Here is a 19276-nt window from a genome sequence, read left to right on the forward strand (position 1 = left end):
TTTGGGAAAAAATAAAATTTAACCCCAAAAAAAAAAAAAAAAAAAAAAAAAAAAAAAAAGAAACAGAAAAAAGAAATCACAAATTTTGTGCTTTATTCATAGGACATGTTTTGTCCCTATTCTCAAGAATGACTGAAACAATATCTAAAGAAAGAAAGAGCAATCCTCTGCAGGTTTGCTCTTTCTGCTACATGACTTGTGGCAAATTGCATGAAATACTTTTCTAGATGCGCAATACATTAGCAGCAAATAGTGGTTTATTTTTTAGATCCATTACTATGTGTTTTCTGGTCACACTGAATCATTTTATAGCAGAATCAAGTAACTCTGTTATCTGCAGTTGTTATGAAAATGCTATACATATCAAATTTGACTTGGTAAATTATCAACTCCAAATTGGGCTTCTGTCTCTTTAAGAAAGTCCTGCTCTTTCTGAAACGTTGCAACATCACTCACTGAACAACATTTTTTCCAGTGTTTCACTGAGAAGCAACACAGCAGATGTTCTGTTCCACCAGGTGTTTGCTAATTGCTGCCAGTGAGTTTGAAGGAGCTGATTGGTCTCAGAGGAGCAGCTGCGACTGGAAGGTGGGGCTTGGTCCACCCAGGTGTTTTCCACAGCTGAATGGTTGCCATGGAGATTAAAGGATTTCTCAAACATGTATGAAAGAATCATGACAATACTCTAGATATGGTTTTGATGAGGGAATAACATTATGACATGATGCAAAGTACTGTCCAGAAGAAAATCTAATTAAGTAACTGTTTTAAATCACACTCAACTGTTCAGGTCAGCAGATCAGAAGCATTTTTTTTTAATTTGTCTTCTTTTTGCATACTGCCTTGAGATTACCAATATAGTTAATTGGCACTGTAAAAAGAAACAAAATTTAATTAAATAGATTTCTCTTTTGATTTGGTACTTGTCTGTCTGCCATTAAAACTGCTAATCTTCCATTTATCAGAACATTAATGGGCTTGTTGCTTGATGAAGAAATGAATCTCCTCATCCATATCAGAGTTCTTGTGCTTGCCTGGGGCTACACATAAACATCAGGGTCAAAAGGGAACTGTTGCTGTATGTGGTGCAGTGTGGAATAATTCCACCAGACATTTCTGGGTTGGTAAATGAATCATATCTAACACATTTATATATCCATTGACCTGAGTCAGTTAGTTGTACTGTGTAGGAGAGATAATTAGATGTGGAGCTTTAATCTGAGATGGGACTCAGGATGTTTCAGATGACAAAATGAGCAGATTGGCTAAAATGAGTCTCCCTCATTACAGTCAGTCTTTTCTTACAGAGACAGCACTGCTCTTTTAATGGTGATCATGTCCCATGGACTCGATTTCCAGACCCATGACAATAATGTGCTTACACAGAAAAAAGCCTGGGGTCATTCTCATGTTTCACTGCTTTGAAGTTCTTTGAGGTCATGAACAAATTTGTTGTGTAAACAAAAAACATTAGTAAACCACAGACATATATGTGCGCATGTGTGTGTGTGTGTGTATTTATATGTAATATTGCTACAAAGTTGCTTTGGGACAACAAAATCAATGTTTCGGCATGGCCATCACCAAGCCCTTATCTCAGGCCTTAAGAGAATTTCCGTGCAGATCCAAGGTGTGTGTGAGTGAAGTGGTCTACAGTCACAGGCTGGAGTTTTTGTTTCTGGATTCTGGATTTGCTTTGGTTTCTATGGTTTTGGGTTGCAGTGCATTCTATAAGGAAACACAAATATCTTTTAACTGGTTACTTCTTCTGCACAACAGGACGTTTTACCAGGGTAGACCTGACTTTAATCTGCCACTTGACCGACTGACTGGAATTTTGTTCAAAAGGTAAATATAAGGCTGTATGATGGAGGTACGGAGCATTAGCAAGCAAAGACAGAATAAGTCATTGAAACAGATTGATGAAGAAAAGATTGTTTACTTTTTCTGGCAATCCCTGAACCTTCACTGTTTTTTGATAATGATGTATTGTACTTTTTACTCTCATCTACATTGATCAGAGGCTAATTAAAATCTGGGTTCAAGTTGAGGGCCACCCTTTCTCTTATCAAATTTAGCTTATTAAAAGTACCTTTTAGATGTATATTGTCCAATTTTCTTCATACAAATGATTAGCTTTCTCAAATGAGCTTAGAAGACATCAGGCTTTAATAAATACATTTATTTAATAACAACACATGTTATTTTGTTGTTTTTGAAAAATTAATGCTTGTTCTGTATGCATGCTTTCTCTGAACACTTGTTTAATTTCCAAATAAAACACTTTTATCCAAAGCTGTCAAAGCAACTCCAGACTCTTCCAGTGAAAATCTAAAGGGTCCATTTTATGCCTAAATGTTACAAGAGAAAGAGAAAATGCATCTTTAAAACTGAGTCATACTCTGTCACACACTCTGATGCAAGCCCAACCTGTAACTATCCTTCATCAGAGCTGACAGAGAAGCCCTCACTGCAGCATCCAAGCTGGTGCCTCTCATTTCCCCACCCAGTGAAGCTGCAGTGTAATTACATTCAAATTGCTTGTTAAAACTCACACATCATCTTTGAGATCTGTAGAGGTTCTGTCTGTACATTCCATCAACTAAAACATTTCATCAAATAACTTCAAACATCTGACCAACTCTTGATCTGAGCCATGTCCGTTTCAGGTCCCTCGGGGATTGGTGTGTGTGTCTAAGATTTGTCTCTGCTCCAACACACTACATCCAAATCGTCTAATTATCTCCTCAGGTTGCCATCATGGATTCAGGGGCCCTTGAATGACCTATTGACTTATATAAGGTGTGGTGAACAGGGTCACATCTATAGAGGGCCAGTATGAAATATTCATAAAATTACACCTTTTTCATTTCAATATGATATGTACAAAAAAGTTCAAAAGCATAATATGATCTACTTGTCAGTTATTTAAAACAAAGTATTAACAACTTCCTGAATTGTTGCTAACCTAACAAATTGCAACTGTTAAAATAGTATCTATAACTTTAAATTAATTAATTAATTTATTAAAGTTAAATAAATTTTAATTTATTTTATTTTATTTTTGCTAAAAAATCTATTATTTTTTAGCAAAAATAATAGATTTCAGTCATTGAACTTTCTGCTGGTGTAGAAAAGCTGCAGTCTGCACCTTAGCAGACGTGGACCCTTAACGGACTTGCAGTTTGCCAACTACAGCTGTAAAATATCATTACCATACGAGGAGTGTGTGAGAGCGAGCCCTCTCACACACCGTTTCATACATGTGGTGCTGCTCGTCCTTCCTCCCCCTTGATTTGTGCCGAGCTGCATCTAGCATAGCACAGAGCTGTGCAAATTCAAACTGTGAATGCTCAGTTTAGTTAGCATAGCTACCAATGATGGCAGATAAACGGTTTCTTGTAAATGATAAGTTGTTTCTCCACCATTAGCACATTTAGCAGTGAGTGAATGAAGTTGATTGACAGTGCTAAGAGCGTCATACCAGTCCTGATTGGTTGTTTTGGTCAGAACGGTGCATTACTTTAACCAGTAATAGTAATTCAGGAAAGAAGTGGAGGAAATTGATTGTTTTCACAGATTATCTGTCTCATAACAAACTGCTACGACATGGTGACAGCTTTAACAAATATGGAGAAAACATATTTTTTATTAAAGTTATGTACTGCAACTTGAATAAAATGCAACTACATAGGATTTTTGAGAAATCTGGATTGCTTTTTGTGTATTTTGCACGTTGCTTTTGACTGTTGCTCATGGGGAGACATTTCAGTAATCTAAAACTAATAGAAAAAATTTAAGCAACCTATTTGCATACTGGATGTGGACTGTTGGATGTTAAATTCATGAGCAGTAAATACTGTGCTAATTATCAGAATTGAACCAAAGAAAGCAAGGCAGATGCAAGCCTTTAAAATTGTGACACTTTTTATGGGTCAAATAGACTCAAAAAATTGTAACAGCAGCTGCACAGGGGGGCCCAATCTAATTTTTTGTCACGGGGTCCAAGATTTCTGGCAGCGCCCCTGCTACCAGATACTGAAGAAATGTATGTATGATGACGTTAATCGACACATTTGTGACATTTTCTTTTTTTTTTTTTTATTATTGTGGAATTTAGCAAATAGAAATAATTATGTTCATTTTAACCAACCTAAAACAAGAGATGTTTGGTCTTCCCACAATGACAGAAAAAAAAAATGTGTTTGAGTTATTTCTGGTGCCAACTGCACACATATGATTCAGAATGTGAGCCCATCAAAAGCAACACATATTTCAAACATAACAATACAACTGTCTTCAAATCCCCATCATTTTCTCTGTGTTCTGTGGATCTTAAACAATCCACAGAACATGTATTTCTCAACATAGCAGCATATACAACAAGAAACTATGAGTGGGCTATAAATCTGTCTGAAATTGCTCACTTTTTTGTCTTAAAAAAGCATTAAGCTGCTAACATGTTGGTTAAAGGAGACTAACTTGAGAAAATACTTCTGTTGTTTCTGGAGTGTGAGAAACAGGCAAACTGCACAGAGAAGAAGGTAGCAGCAAAGGAACAGTCCTATTCTCTCACTCAGTAACAGGGCCCTAGCCTCCATGTGGCCCTAAGCGAAATTTGGTTTTGGGGCCCTCTAGTTCTTCTAACAATGTGGACTGGCTGTAATCAGCAGTCCGATCATTAGATCATTCACACACCTGCTATAAATTTATTGGAACTTTGGCAGTGGTGTTTATATTATATTATATACATTAATATAGGACACATTTATTGGCCAACTGATTTATCGACCAGTTGATTTCTGGGCGCCGATTTCTTTAATTTTGGGTGATCGTGATCGGCTGATACTTGCATGTGAAGCCCATCTTATCCCCTAATCTTATCTTTGTCAGCAAAGGTTTAAAAATCAGTCTCTGCTCTCTTCTACTCTACAGTGAGAAGTTTGACTGACAGACCGGCCCACCAAGTCAGGTCTCCACGTTTGCAGTTAACAATATTCACCCCACCTTTACCAACTCAGTGACTTTCTTGCTATATTTAGCGACATTTCAGACAAAAAAAAAAAAATCATATCAGCCAAAATCAAAATCGGTGGGTGGGTCCAGAACCTCCGTATCTTGGAAAAGTCTAGAATCCCCCCCTCCACCTCCACAAATAAATCATGAAAGAAACCCTTGTATTTGAACAATATCAATATATAAATGTCAATAGAAACAAAGAACGAAGTAAATCTGCCATTCATTTAAGAAAAAAAAAATAATTAATTTTTAAGTCCCCCCCACTACTGCTAGAAGAATGGTTCAGTCCAAAGTGTAGGAGGAGCAACAGTTGCGCTGCTGTTCTGTCATACCCATAAATCCAGCATACCTTATGGAAATGCGCATGCGCACATCTATGTTACGTCACATACTGCTTACTCAGCAGATTTCTTATAAATCCATCATACCTGTAGAATTTTCATTAGTATGTTTTTTTCTCAGAAGTTTATGGTAAATTTTATTTAAGTAAGCTGCTATGTTAATTAAACATATTAACATAAATGACTTTTGCTGTTTCTAATATCGTTACCATACTGTAAACAAGACATTAGTCCCGTTTAGCGTCACTATTACTACAAATACTGTTTGACTACAAATTTGGTCAGGATATTTTGTCCCTATAGCTAATCTACCTTTTTAATACTTTAATACTTATTTAGAAAACTGCACGAAATATGTCCTAAAAAAAAAAGCACATAAATAACGCTGGATGCTGATCGAAGCTGTGTTAGGCAACAAGCAGAACAACACCTTTTTCTAGACACTGTGTGGAAATAACTAGATTTTTCTTATTTTATTTTTTTTTTATATTCCATAAACTTCTGAGAAATAAAACATACAAAATGAAACTTCTACAGGTATGACAGATTTATAATAACCATAAATGGATGTGCGCATGTGCATTACCACAAGTTATGCTGGATTTACGAGGTATGACAGATAGTCAGAACACCGGTGAAGTGAGGAGCTGGCTGTTGTTGTGGTTCTGCATCACAAATAACAAATCTTCCAGTAAGTAAATACTTAAAGCAAAAGACATAACACATTTTATTTACTTTCACTGCTCAATAGGAAGAAACACATTGACAATAAACAGTTTGTTATTTCATTACTTTGGCTGAATCATGATAAACTGCCACCTTATGCCTTGGAAATCAAAACTAGCAAAACTGCTACATTGCTTTCATAGACTTAGGCCCTTTTTCTGTTGAAGGTAGCCAATATTTAAATTATATTTAGCTCTCTAACTCTTAGTTTAATAAGAAGAGTTTGAAATGGGAGGGAGCAGCTGAGCATTACCACTAGCCGGCAGCTCTGTGTAGGAGCCGAGAGCAGAGGGGCTATTGTACCTGACAGTAAAAAAAAAAGGAAAAAGTATGCCTTTATTTCTTACCATCTTCAACGTAGAGCCTTTGAAACCACACAATGAAATCTGAATATTTTTGTAGAAAACTCTTGTTTAAGTTATGATACTTCCCAAATATTCAAGTCCTACATATTTATAGGTTCTCAGCCATCCAGGACATGAAAAAAACCCCATCAAAAATAAAGGTTTAAAGCAACTTAAGTTATAATTTAAATAACACATGACTTGTATTGAGAACCAGTGTAATAAATCAATATTTATGAGGAATTGTATTAAGTGGAATTACTTATTAAAACTTGTTTTTATTTAGAGCCTTAAGTTTTTTTTAAAGGTGTAGCAGAGATTAGATATGTGACACTAAACCAAATTCATATCTAAGCAACATTTGAATCTTAGTTTGACTTCTACGGGTCTCAACAGGTTGTTTACTGAGAAAAAAACACACAAAAAAAACACTTTTGTTATTCATTGCTACTCACTAGTTATTTTTGGTGGTGCAGTTTGAACACACACACAAAAAAATTAAAACATATTTTACGTTACATTTTACTGTAACTTTGCCAGTCCCCCCAAAATTGCTCTTAAAAATGTCCCAATAATTAGATAGGATTTACACCCTTGCAAACAGCACATCCCCAACTACTGCTAATTTTCTATTAGCAGCTTTACAAATCTTTTACATTACATTACCAAGTCACATTAAAACAAACTTTTATCTTAGCTTTTTTCTATTCTTCCTCTTTCTTTTCTCTCTCCCTGAAGGATAAGTTCATTTTTGAAACATTGTTTTGCTTACTTAACAACTGACCGGAGCTTTGGATTTTTGGATGCGCACTGCTCATTGCACGGCAGCTCATAATACCGGCGAAGCGTGCAGTACCTACCGCGGCCATCAGGGGCCCCCAAGAGCATTTGTTTTCCTTTTTATCAATACTTTCTACATACATTATCAAATATATATTATTGTAAAAACAAATCACTTCATAGTGAAATTGTGTGTTTTTAATATTATAATGACATAGAAATTAATACTAAAATAAAAAATATCAGCTCCACTGAGGAGGCCCCTTGGTAGCCCTGGGGCCCTAAGCTGCTGCATAGTTTGCTTATGCCTTGGGCCGACCCTGCTCAGTATATCAAACTCTTCTTTGCTTGTACTTAGTTCGCAGTGTACTTAATTTTTCTCAAACTTTTTCTGTTTTGAACAACATCATTGGGGACTCTCTCAGGTGTAGTTTTATTCACCTTGGATTGATTGAAACACTTTTAGAATGTGCTAAAACCTTGAACCTTTATACATTAAAACCAATGAACTGAGGGAGTACTTTCCTATTTACCAAGACACTTTATTATACATAGTGCATCTGACTATGCTAGAGAGATGAATACAATATAAAACATTCCATCCATTATATTACTGCAGGAAGCCAACAGGAAATTCTTAAAGCAGTTGACTTTTTGAATCAGTTTATTACAATTAAATTACTACTTTCACAGCCATATAAAATGATTTTCACATAAAATTTTCCTCTTAGGCTCAATAGAAGGTGATGTCTAGTTCATTCTAAAAGGTTTTAGAGTAACTGATAAACTTGCTGTTGTGGTCACATGCAGCAGACTGCGTGCGACCAATTTCAGGGTCTTTTTACCTGAGAAAACGTGTATCATTTTCTTGCCAAAATAAAAATCCCTAAAAAAATGTCAAAATTAATAAAATAAAAAAAAAGGCTGAATTACTTTGTGTAAAATAATGCTATCTGTTTGACAACATTGTCCTGTTAACCTCTTATGCACTCTTAGACAGGATGTAGTCTCATGTTGCTCCGTGCTTGTTTGTGATGAATGCAGCATTTGTGGCCAGGGTGTCGGCTTATTTCTGCTCAGTTGCCTGCACAGGCTAAGCTTAAGCTTTGTGGCGCTGATAATGACAGCTGGGGAAGGAGTGGAGGACTGAATGAAAAGCAGTGGGGGTGGTGGGAAGCTGCGGATCTAGTCACTCTGTCCTGCCATGCCTGTATTTACCATCCTTCTGTGTCCTGCAGAGTCACACGAGGGGGCATGCTGCTCTGCAGCCCCTACACTGTTTACAAGTGTAGGGCTTATTTTTCTCCACAAACCAAGGCTGTCCCCATACAAAAGTGGCATTTGGTGCGCTGGAGTAAGCTTTTACCACCTGGCTTTTTGTGAGTTGTAAAATTGCCTGAAAATCCAGACATTTTCTTTGAGAAAAGGTATTCTTCCAAAAACTAATAAAAATAAGGACTGCAGAATTTTAGCATTTCAGGGTTTAGAAAAATGTCAAGATGCAGCACTACTACAGTTACTCACAAAGTTACTGGAGATAAACTACTACAAAGGATGTCATGTCCACATCAAACCATAAAATACTTATTTTTGCATGAAACAAAAAGTCACATGTAGTCTGTGCCATGAAACTAAGCAAACTAAATGAATTCTATTAATTCTGAAAAAAACATAAAACAAAAAAAAACCAAACAAAAACAAAACAAAAAAAAACGGTCAAATAACCAGCTAGCGTTGAACAAGGTGCAACTGCCCAGTATTATGCATTTAGCCAAAAATCGGGCAGGTTGTATGTAAGAGTTTAGACATGCATGTTTTTTTAACCTGGTGTAGATAAGAGATACTTTACAAATAATTCTGTCTTGTGTATATGTTGAAAAGTTCTAACATGTACAGTCATACTTAGCTGAACCTATCTGCCATTGAGCCTGGTTGTAAAACTAACACAACCTTTTTGAACCTAAAGAGGACGAATCAAGAGTCAGCACACACAGTTATTAAAGCTAGAAACTAGTGACCAGGCCCCAAATCTGGATGTGACTTTATAACTTTGTAAAGACAGTTACAAAATCGGCTTTCTGAAGAACATTTGTAGGAGTAGAGGACTAATGTCCCAGAAAGATATAGAGAAACTCATTCATGCGTTTATCTTTAGTCACATTGTTTACTGCAACAGTGTCTTCTCAGGTCTGCCTAAAAAAAATTAATCTTCCAGTTGCAGCTGATCCAGAACGCTGCTGGTGATGTTCCAACTAAAACCAGAAAGATAGAGCACATCACGCAGTTATTCCAGTGGCTCTCGATAGCTCAGAGAATAGACTTTGAAATACTTTTGTTAGTTTATAAATCTCTGAACGGTTTAGCACCACAATACATTAAAGATCTGCTGGTGTTGTATCAACCTTCTAAAGCTTCCAGGTCTTCTGGTTCTGGCCTGCATCAGAACCAGAACCAGAACCAGATGTGGAGAAGCAGCATTCAGCTTCTATGTATCACAAATCTAGAGCAAACTTCCAGAAAACAGCAATTTAGAGGACATCTATATTATTTACAGAATATTGACTTTATTCTGTAAATAAACACTACATGTATCCTCTGAACATCTGCCAGATCCTCTATTCATGACCCATTATCACACACACTGGATAGCAGTTACTATTGGCTGTAGTAGCCAGATACTTTTCACATTATACTGTTTTGAGTATTAATAAATAAAACTACTTTTCTTGCACTATTTTTCATGTTTTGTGTAACTGAAACATGATGTTGCATTTGCATAAAATACTTCTCATTAGGGATTTTATGTAAATGCAACATCTAAGGACAGAAGTTGTTGCTTGATTATGTGAATTAGGGGGTGTTGCTTTCTAGGGGGCAGAAGGAAAACAATGTGCCAGAAGATATAGATGATGAAATGGTGAAGATGTTCACAAAGGGGTGAAACAAAGTGCTGATGGCCTTTTCAATTACTTTAACCACTCCTTGTAAAGCTTTTATGTCATGCTCTCTACACCTGCCATATCCAGTTAGGAAACTGTACAGAACATCTGTTGAGGCAGGTGGGCTTTTTTCAGAACCCTGAGCAAGTGGGACTTATGGCCCACTTGCTCAGGGTTCTACATAGAAAGAATTAGTGGGGAGGAGGTAGGACAGAAACTTATTTCACTTATTTCAGAGAAACATGAACTGATTAGATGCAAAGAGCTCTCTGGCTGATCAGCTAAACTGTTTAAAAGCACAAAGTTATTTCATCCAAGATTGGATCATACAGGGGGAGGAACATTTGCACAACCTCTGTGAGTGGCCATGGTTCAGGCACTCCCCTCCCAGAGGAACAGAAGGATTACTCAGTAAAGTGGCCAAGAGGCTCATGGGAACTCTGGAGGTGCTGCAGAGGTCAGGTGGCTCAGGTGGGATAATCTATCCTCAGGACAACTACAAGCCATGTTCTCTTCAAATGTGACCTTTAAGTCAGAGTGGCAAGAAGAAGGTCATTGTTAAAAAACAAAGCTACCGGAAGTCCCATGTAAAATCTCTCACAATCCTACAATAGCTTCCCAATAACACATGTTCCCATTTTTATTTCTGAAACATTTTGAAAACTATCTATTATCTTTCTTCCACTTTATGATTACTGTATGCTCTAATGTTTTTTGAACTTTTGCATAAAATCATGTCTTAGTTTGTGGTTGTGATGTAAAAAAATATAATTAGTTTAAACATTATGATTATATTAGGACCCCCCCCACCCCCACTCCGTCTGTTGCTTGTATGCTGGTATTGGTCTGTTTTAAGTCACATGTCATTTCTGCAGCTAAATCTGCTTTGTGTTTATTGAACGCAGAGCTCTGTCATAAAATATAGGGACAACAGCGTTCAGTCGTGTCAAGTATATGCTTGTTTTGTTTGTTTATTTCAATTCCAATCCCTTTATGCTGTTGCACCTATAAGAACTTAAACAGAACATGTTCAAAGATTGAGGTGGGCTGTATAAACTGGATTTTCTTTCCATCATGGAAAAGTACATTTTTGAGTTAAATGTGGACTGGAAGTGGAAGGATTTCATGATCTCAGTAAGACTCATAGGACTGCTTTCTGGAGACCTTGAGGAGGTCTCATGGTCTCATATCCTCCAGAGTAATTTGTAATTTCTGGCTTCTCGGTACTCAGTGTCCTCTTCTGCATGAAAATAATTACTTACAATATTGTTTCCATTTCAAACAGTGAAGGTTTGAGCTTTCTGCCTGTGTGTTTAAATGTGAACAGAGTGTTCCTTATGCCCCCGGACGTAGATGATGCGTGTCCCCACTTCAGAGGGATGCAAGACACAGTCAGTGGACATGAAACAAACAGAGTGGAGCTTGTTTGTGGACTGCCAAAAGTAATTAATCCCTTTTCTCAATGAAAATTAATCGGATTAAACCTTCTCCTGGCCCACTGAATCTGTCCCTGTGTAATGTGCGGACACTGCATCTCTTGCTGCTTCTCCATACTGCGCCTGCTCCCAAAGTGCCTTGGTCATAAGCTGGATTCACTGGGTTCTCTGCAACAATGGGCAGCACTGGGACTCTAGAGTGTAATCATATTCTCCTGCTTGTCTGAATGCTTGTCTTTCACGGATGGGGAAAGAGCTTTGGCCACTTGACCAGTGCTGTACTCTGACCTTTGCTGGGCATGCTGAAGAGCCTGGAGAGGAGGGGAGAGAGAGATTTGTTGATTAGAGTTTCATCTGTTTGTCTCTGGCCGCAGGTCAAACACATGTTCTCATGATGTTCTGACCTTTTCAGCAGCGTTCAGATTAGCATTCTATGCCCTGTGCCCCTCTTTTCCTGTAAGTGGGTTATGGGCTAACATCCTGAAGAGGCTGACTGTGAAACATCCACTTGTTTCTTAAGCCCCTGGATGTCTGATGGCTCCAAATGTTCCAGTCCACGACCAATCTACACCCATGTTTAATTGTGACCTTGCAGGAATGTAAATGTTTTAAAGTTGCCTCTGACTAATGTGTTCATTCAGGCATGTTCTGACCTACTTCCAACATTTCACATTTCCTGCAGTCCTTAATTTCCATCACACTACAGCACATTATGTTTTCTCAACTCTTTTATTAAGTAAAGCAAAGAACTTAGAAAACATACTAATGGCTTTCTGTTGACACACAGCTGGATGTGCAGTATTGGCATATACAGGATGGCTGCATGACTCTGTGCATAAGCTTTATACTGCATTCTGCTTATACAGCAATGCCAGTATCAGCAGTCATTGCTGCATAAGCAATCTTTAGTACTCTCATCTATCCATGTGTTCTCTGTGGAATGTAGCTTAAATTTATTTGTATGAGGTGCTTATATGCAAATATTTTTGTAGAACACATCTAAAATATTCAAAAGAAAATGCAGCTTGGGAAACTGAAACACTTTGATGCTGCTTCATTCGCACCAAAGTCCGTAATTCCGTAATGCCGCAATGATTTGCGGCATTGCAATAATTTGCAATGCCGCAAATCTGAGTGCCATACAATGCCATGAATCCTTGGTGCTGATTGGTTGTAAGACCATAGATGATAGCTTCTGCAGCAGAGCCAAGGTAGTTTCCATTGTGTGTATCAATGCATGTTAAGGTATATTTGGTGTTGAAGCTATTAAAATAGGCCATTCTAGTTTTCCTAGATTTCTGTTGTTCCAGGTTGGTTGTGGGCTAAAACCCCTGCAAATACCAGGGGTCCACAGTATAAGAGATATAAGATTCTGGGAGGAATTTTACTGAAGTAGAATAAATATTGCACCAAAATTATATGAAAAGGTGCAAAATGGTTTTTTAGTGACTCTTCTCTGTGCGCACCGCATCATTCCGAACATTAAAATATATCTCAACAGAACTAAACATTTTTTAAATATATGTCCCTAACCACATGCATCCAGTTATCCAGTCTTGACTATTCAGTCAAGGACAGTCAGGTTAATGTGCTTCATGTTAGTTCTGCTCAGTCCAGTGAACATCTACTACAGATTTAGTAGCTCTAACCAGTAGAAAAGATGTAGAAAACACAAAGAAATAGACCCGAATTACTTTCTATGACAAAGGAAAAATAAGTAGAGAAGAAAAAGTTAATGATGCCAATAAAGAGAGAAATTGTAAAGGATAAAATGAGTTAAAGATCAGAGTGAGAAAAACTGACCAGCATATTCTTTAGGAGTATAAGTCTGTAGCAGCATATCTACAGAGCAGAACTATACAGTATGACTATATTTTGTCTTTTTATATGTTTCCTTGAGAATTGTAGACTGGTTCACTATTGGAGATAATTAGTTTTTTCTTTAACTTGCACTGGTGCAACAAATGTATACATATAAATTGTATACTGCCATAATGAAAACTATATCTTACATAGACTATTTGCAAATGATAATTTATTTTTAAAAATCTCAAAATTCAGTTTTTCTAAATCAAATCGTTAATACCAGAGTGAGAGTCTTCTTCTTCTTTAGCATTTCTAAACCCATACAACATATATTTTCCATAGAGAAATGCTATGTTGTGACCATATTATAGCTGCCACAGTCATGGGGAGGATGCTGACAGGATGTTGTTCAGTAGTCACGGCAACCATCCACAAGGAGGGTACGCCTCAAAATATTTTATATCAGAAATCTTTATCTTTGTTTTGAGGTAATTATTTAATTTTAGAGAAATTGAGGTGGGGTTTTATCAGCTGTTACCCAGAATCATGAAAATGAATATAAACAAAAGTTTGACTAACATGTCTGTGTAAAATGAATCTATGAGCTTCACTTTCTTTGGTTTTGTTGGCTCTAGTGGCCTTTATTTGAAAGTAGTTTGACAGGAAAGAGGGTTATGAGAGAGGGGGAAGACATGCAGCAAATGTCGCCGGGCCGGGAATCAAACCTGTGACCACCAGCATGAGGACCAAGGCCTTGATACATGTGTTGTGCTTTGCCCCTGCGCCACCACAGCACCCGAGCTTCACTTTTTAAAGTAAAATTACTGAGGAAAAATCACTTTTTGATGACGTTACTAAGATGCAAGTGTAAAATATTTATCTTGATTAAATCTAAGCTGAAAATAAATCATTTGTAACTGTTTGTAATAATTCTACTACAGTCAGGGAAGGTGGTGGATGATGATTCAGGACATCAAAGAGGCTGAACATTCTGAAAGAATTTAACTGCATTGCAGCACCCTAATAAGCTACATAATTATAAAAAAAAGACAAATGTTGTTGATGTAGGTCACACACTAGGGACCAAATAAGAACCCACTTATGTGGTATTAGTAAAAAAAAAAAATAGAGGGAACAGAGCGCGTCTAAAAGCTAAACTAACTAAAAACATCCAGTAAAAATTATTTTTCATTCAGAAGTTTTCCCCAGGCGGGAAAACTAATCCCAATAAATCAAACCCTTAATACCAGAGTGATAGCCTTCTTCTGCATCAGTTCTAAGAGGGAGCCTCATCAAGATGTTTTATTCCAAAATTAATGTTTAAAAAGCTGCAGAAATTCAAAGACGTATTGCTGTTTTTGTGTATGAATGAAACTACTGTAATCATAGAAACAAACCTGATAGAACTCTTAACAGTAAGAGAATCAGAGTTCTGCTGCCATCCATACAGAGGGGATCTGAGCTGATGAAGATGTTTTCAGCCTGACAACTGCTTTTATTAACTGTGATATCTGTGGAAGCGCCAAACTGAGACCTCGGCACAGCCCAAGGTTTGTCCATATGAACTACATATTTATTTATTCATGGGCAGGCAGAATGAACATGAATCAAGCTGAGTTTGAAAGGAAATCCTAAGCTTTTCTGATTCTGAGACAGAAACTGATTCTGAGTTATTTTAGAATCTGTTTCAGAATTATAAAGCTTTTGTTTTGCAAGGTGCTTGCAGACACTGGGGATTTTTATCAGCCTCTGTGTCTCAATGCATTTACACTCACACAGCAACCATCAACACAGAGCAGAGAGGGCGTCTGAGGGGGTTTTCTAAGCGTGGGAATAAATGTACAGATTCAGACTGTTCACACCGGATCAGCATATAATAAAAGGTAGAACAGCTACATTTTAATTCTTATTTCTTATGAGTGCAGAACTTGATGAGGCTGCTTAAACCCTCTACTCAGGGGCCTCTACTTAGAGTTTGGGTGCTCTTGTGCCAGTGTGGGAACTAGAGGATCTTTAGGATTATCTTTAGGACAGTTTTGGAGTCTCAACCCCAAATACTCCAGTGACCAGTGGAACTGTTGAGGCCAGGACTTTTCTATTTCCTCTCTGAGCCCAGGGCATCTGCTAAGCTTCATGTCCTGTCTTTCCTATCATGCATGAAAGCAATACTTACAGGCATTACTCCAGTGGAGATTCCTTTGACAGATGGAAAAACACAAATAAACAAAGGTCCTGATCATCATAAAAGTCTGCACAAGTTTGTACTTTACTTTTTCCTTAAAAAATGAGGAAACACCTTTTTAACATCTTTTCTTTTTCATCTTGTAAAAGCAGTGTTCTGTTGAACATCAGTAGTGTGTTATATTTACGAAACATAAAAACAGTAGACCTATGGCTACTTTTTGTTCTAGTTTTTTTCATTCACACTGTAATTATGTGCTTTTTGGGTTAATAAATATGCTTAAAATGAAAAAAATGGAATTGAGAAAAATTAAACTGGAAAAAGTGGAATTTGGGAAGAAAATCAAACAATTTGGAAAATAATAAAACAGATTTATTATGGTGCTACATAATTCTATATTGTATAAGCGATGCATAAAGGAACTGACAATATTTGTAGAATAATAAAGACTGCTTTGGAAATGAGCAGAAATCAACTCAAAGAGGAAATAAACTGGTGCCTCCTAATTAATTCTTGCCAACTGTCTTTTCCTTTCCAATTGCATGCAGCTGACACACCACCAAACATCAGAATGTCATATGGGTCCATCGATGGAGGTTCCTTTGGCAGCCGTAACCCGTTTGGGGGCCCCACCAGGCAGGGCTATCAGCCAGTAGGTAAGGTCAAGTTCTGCTTCATCGAATGACTGTGCTTCTTCATGCTGCACATGAAAAGTTCCTTCACACTGCATTTTACAGCTTCAGGACTCAACAAATCACAGTGAAAGAAGAAATTAATTTAACTCAATTGAATTGCTTCAATTGGTAAGAAGTTTATCCAACTTAATTCATTAAACTGGTTTAACTTGACAAATTTAAGTCAGTCCTACTCAAATCATGTAGCTTACTTCAAATAAAAAGTAAACTAAAAAAGGATATTTTGGCTCAGGCTGCCCTTATATTTGAGAATAGTTAGACAGGAAAGTGGGTAATGAAGGAGGGGGGAGACATGTGGCAAAGGTCATCAGGTCAGGAGGTCTGCATCGAGGACTAAGGTCTCCTTACGTGAGTTGTGAGTTGTGAGTTGTGCTCTGTGCCTCCACAGCATGCTGGTTGATACAGGATGTGTTCCTGGTGAAGCTCGTGTCATGATGTCAGATGTAGGATACAAACGCGGCTTTACATTTAATTGTTTCAAGTAAAGTCAAAGTAAAAAGTTCCTTGAAGTTAAAAATTTTTAACTTTTAAGTCAATTCAATACAAAAAAGTAAGTTGTCATCATTAAGCCAAAATAATTAAGTGAGATGTATGCAAATAAGCCCATATCATGAACTATATAGCCCAAATACACTTTTAGAGTGCAGTTACATTATGGTTTAGCTTAATGTGTGAAACAAGTGGCTATTGGTGACCTGTTACAAGCATGAAGATTGTTATGACCAAAACAAGAAAAACACCATTTTCATTATACTGGAAAAAAAAGTTGTTGATTAAAAACAGGCATAAGTATGTCAAGCAAACATATTCACACCCCCTAACATTTTCTACCTCCTGTGATGTTTCAAGCACAAACTTCATGCCATTAACCGATACAGAACTGTGTTGTGAAATAAAAGTATCAGACAAAAGCAACCTGAAAACTGCATTTTTCCCCTTTATTATAATTCCTCTTAATAAAATCCTTCAGATGTCATCTATTTAGCATACAGAGTTCAGTTGTGTGTCATTTAGTTCCTAACTGCAGCTTTTCTGTTTCTGGTCAGTTGGTTAGAGACCAACCAGCATCATGAAGATCCAGCAGGCAGGTCAGGGAGAACAATGTGAAGAAGTCTAAAGCAGGGTTAGGTTGATAAGGAAATTAACATCTTCTCAATGAACACTGTTCAATCCACCATTTGAAAACAGGCAGAACACAACTGGAAGCCTATCGAGAATATGTGTCCAACTAAACTAATTGAAAGTAATCAGTTAAAGGACAGTATTATATGATTTCCAGGCACCACAATACCAAAATCAAGTAATTTTACCTTCAGTTGTTTTGAAAAGCTATATGTATCAAATATGACTTGAAAGAAACTTGACTTTGTAATTTAACACATTGAAATTAGACTTTTGTCTAAACTCCTGCTCTTTCTTAAACTCTGCCTTCAAGAAATCGTCAAAACATCACTCCTCTATTAACCCTTTAGCAATTATTTTTCCAGTGTTTCACTGATGAGTAAGTCACATATCAAACTCAGCAGATGCACAGGTCCACCAGGTGTTTGCTAATTGCTGCTGGCTAGTTTGAAGGAGCTCAGTCAGAGAGTTGAAGAGGAGGGCTGCTCTGAGAGGAGGAGGGTTGGAAACCGGAGGCTTGGAAACTGCATCTCTGATAAGTAGCACCACATTTAGAAAGCGGTGCTAGGTCCAACCAAGTGTTTGGCATAGCTGACTGGTTTCCCAAACATGCATGACAGAATCAAGGCAACATCTCAGGTATGAGTTTGATGAGGGAATAAGAATATAATAGGATCTAAAGCTCAAAAACGTAATACGACCCATTTAAAAAATATGTGATTACTGATATTAATCTACTGATAATCCCATTTTCACATCATCATTTTACCAACCAGTGAGGTAACTATTACCTACCTCAGTGGTAGGTAATAGCTTTCCTACCGGTGAGGAGGTAGGAAAGCTTTTACAGTGTAAGGTAAAGTAAAATCTTCTAATATCAACTTTTTATTTCACTTTCAGAAATTGTGAACTTTTCTAACAAATGTAAAATAGGAGAATACATTCTAAACTTGTTTTTTCAGCAGATGTTACTGTCATCACTGTGGTTTTATCAGAATCCACCTGACGTCACCGTAGTTCCAGCCTTCAGAGGCAAACAGTCATACTCATGGATTGTTAGTCAACACATTTATCATTCATGAAAAAATGAATAATTCAAGCAATCTGAACCACATGAGATGAAAAGCAAACAAATACATTATCACATAAACCGGAAGTAGAAATAAAAAGAAAATAAATGTGATTTTCTTCTTCATTCACTGAGTGTAAGATTATAGAGGATATGTTCAAAAATGTTTTACAAGTCTTAACATGAAAACAAGTTTCCTGAACATATTCTGAAGTCATGTGGGACAGGTAGTAAAAGAGACATGGACAGGAGAGCTGTAGTGTTTTATTTAACATATTCACAGCATGACATACTAAAGAGGTGAGTCAGGAGAAACAATTTTTGTGTTTAGCTGAATCACAGTTTCAGAACACTTCCGAGAAAGGCAGAGTTCATTTTTCAGACAGTCAGCTTTGAGCTTCCATTAGATGCTGAATGGCTGAGAGGATTTCATCTGTTCTACAATAAAATTCATATTTGAAGCAGTAGATGGGAGTGTGTGCTTGTGTGTGTGAGCTGATGCTCTCATGCAGAGGTCACAGGTTTTCTGAAGGGTTAAGCGGTGTGAAAAGCAGCTTCATTGGATTTGATCCTCTTGGTGCTTTCATTAGCCTTGTAATGGGGTAGGAGTGAGACAAAAGCCTGGAGGCAAAACATGTTCAGCCAAGCTAGAGGTGTATGTGTGTAAAACAGATTTTCTCTGACCGACTGAGAGAAACTCAATGCATGCAAGGCTGGAAACATAACTCTTCCAGCTGTGGGATGAACGGCTCTAGATTTTAGCTTCTTGCTGGGCAGACTGCCTGACTATGAGAGGCCCCATAGGCCAAAACCTACA

General features: G+C 37.3%; 1 protein-coding gene across 2 annotated transcripts in view; it reads left to right on the forward strand.

Annotated features, from left to right (window-relative positions):
- tsnare1 (T-SNARE Domain Containing 1) overlaps positions 1-19276 on the forward strand; it is a 147547-nt gene that overhangs the window by 35229 nt on the left and 93042 nt on the right. For both annotated transcript variants that reach the window (XM_015051561.1, XM_015051562.1), the window contains exon 2: positions 16122-16229. In XM_015051561.1, the coding sequence (XP_014907047.1) occupies positions 16145-16229 (85 nt within the window). In that variant the 5' untranslated portion in view covers positions 16122-16144. The remainder of the gene's footprint in view (positions 1-16121; positions 16230-19276) is intronic.

The sequence above is a fragment of the Poecilia latipinna genome, unplaced genomic scaffold, assembly GCF_001443285.1.
Source record: "Poecilia latipinna isolate Pla-1442-1.1 unplaced genomic scaffold, P_latipinna-1.0 Scaffold1052, whole genome shotgun sequence".
NCBI lineage: Eukaryota > Metazoa > Chordata > Actinopteri > Cyprinodontiformes > Poeciliidae > Poecilia > Poecilia latipinna.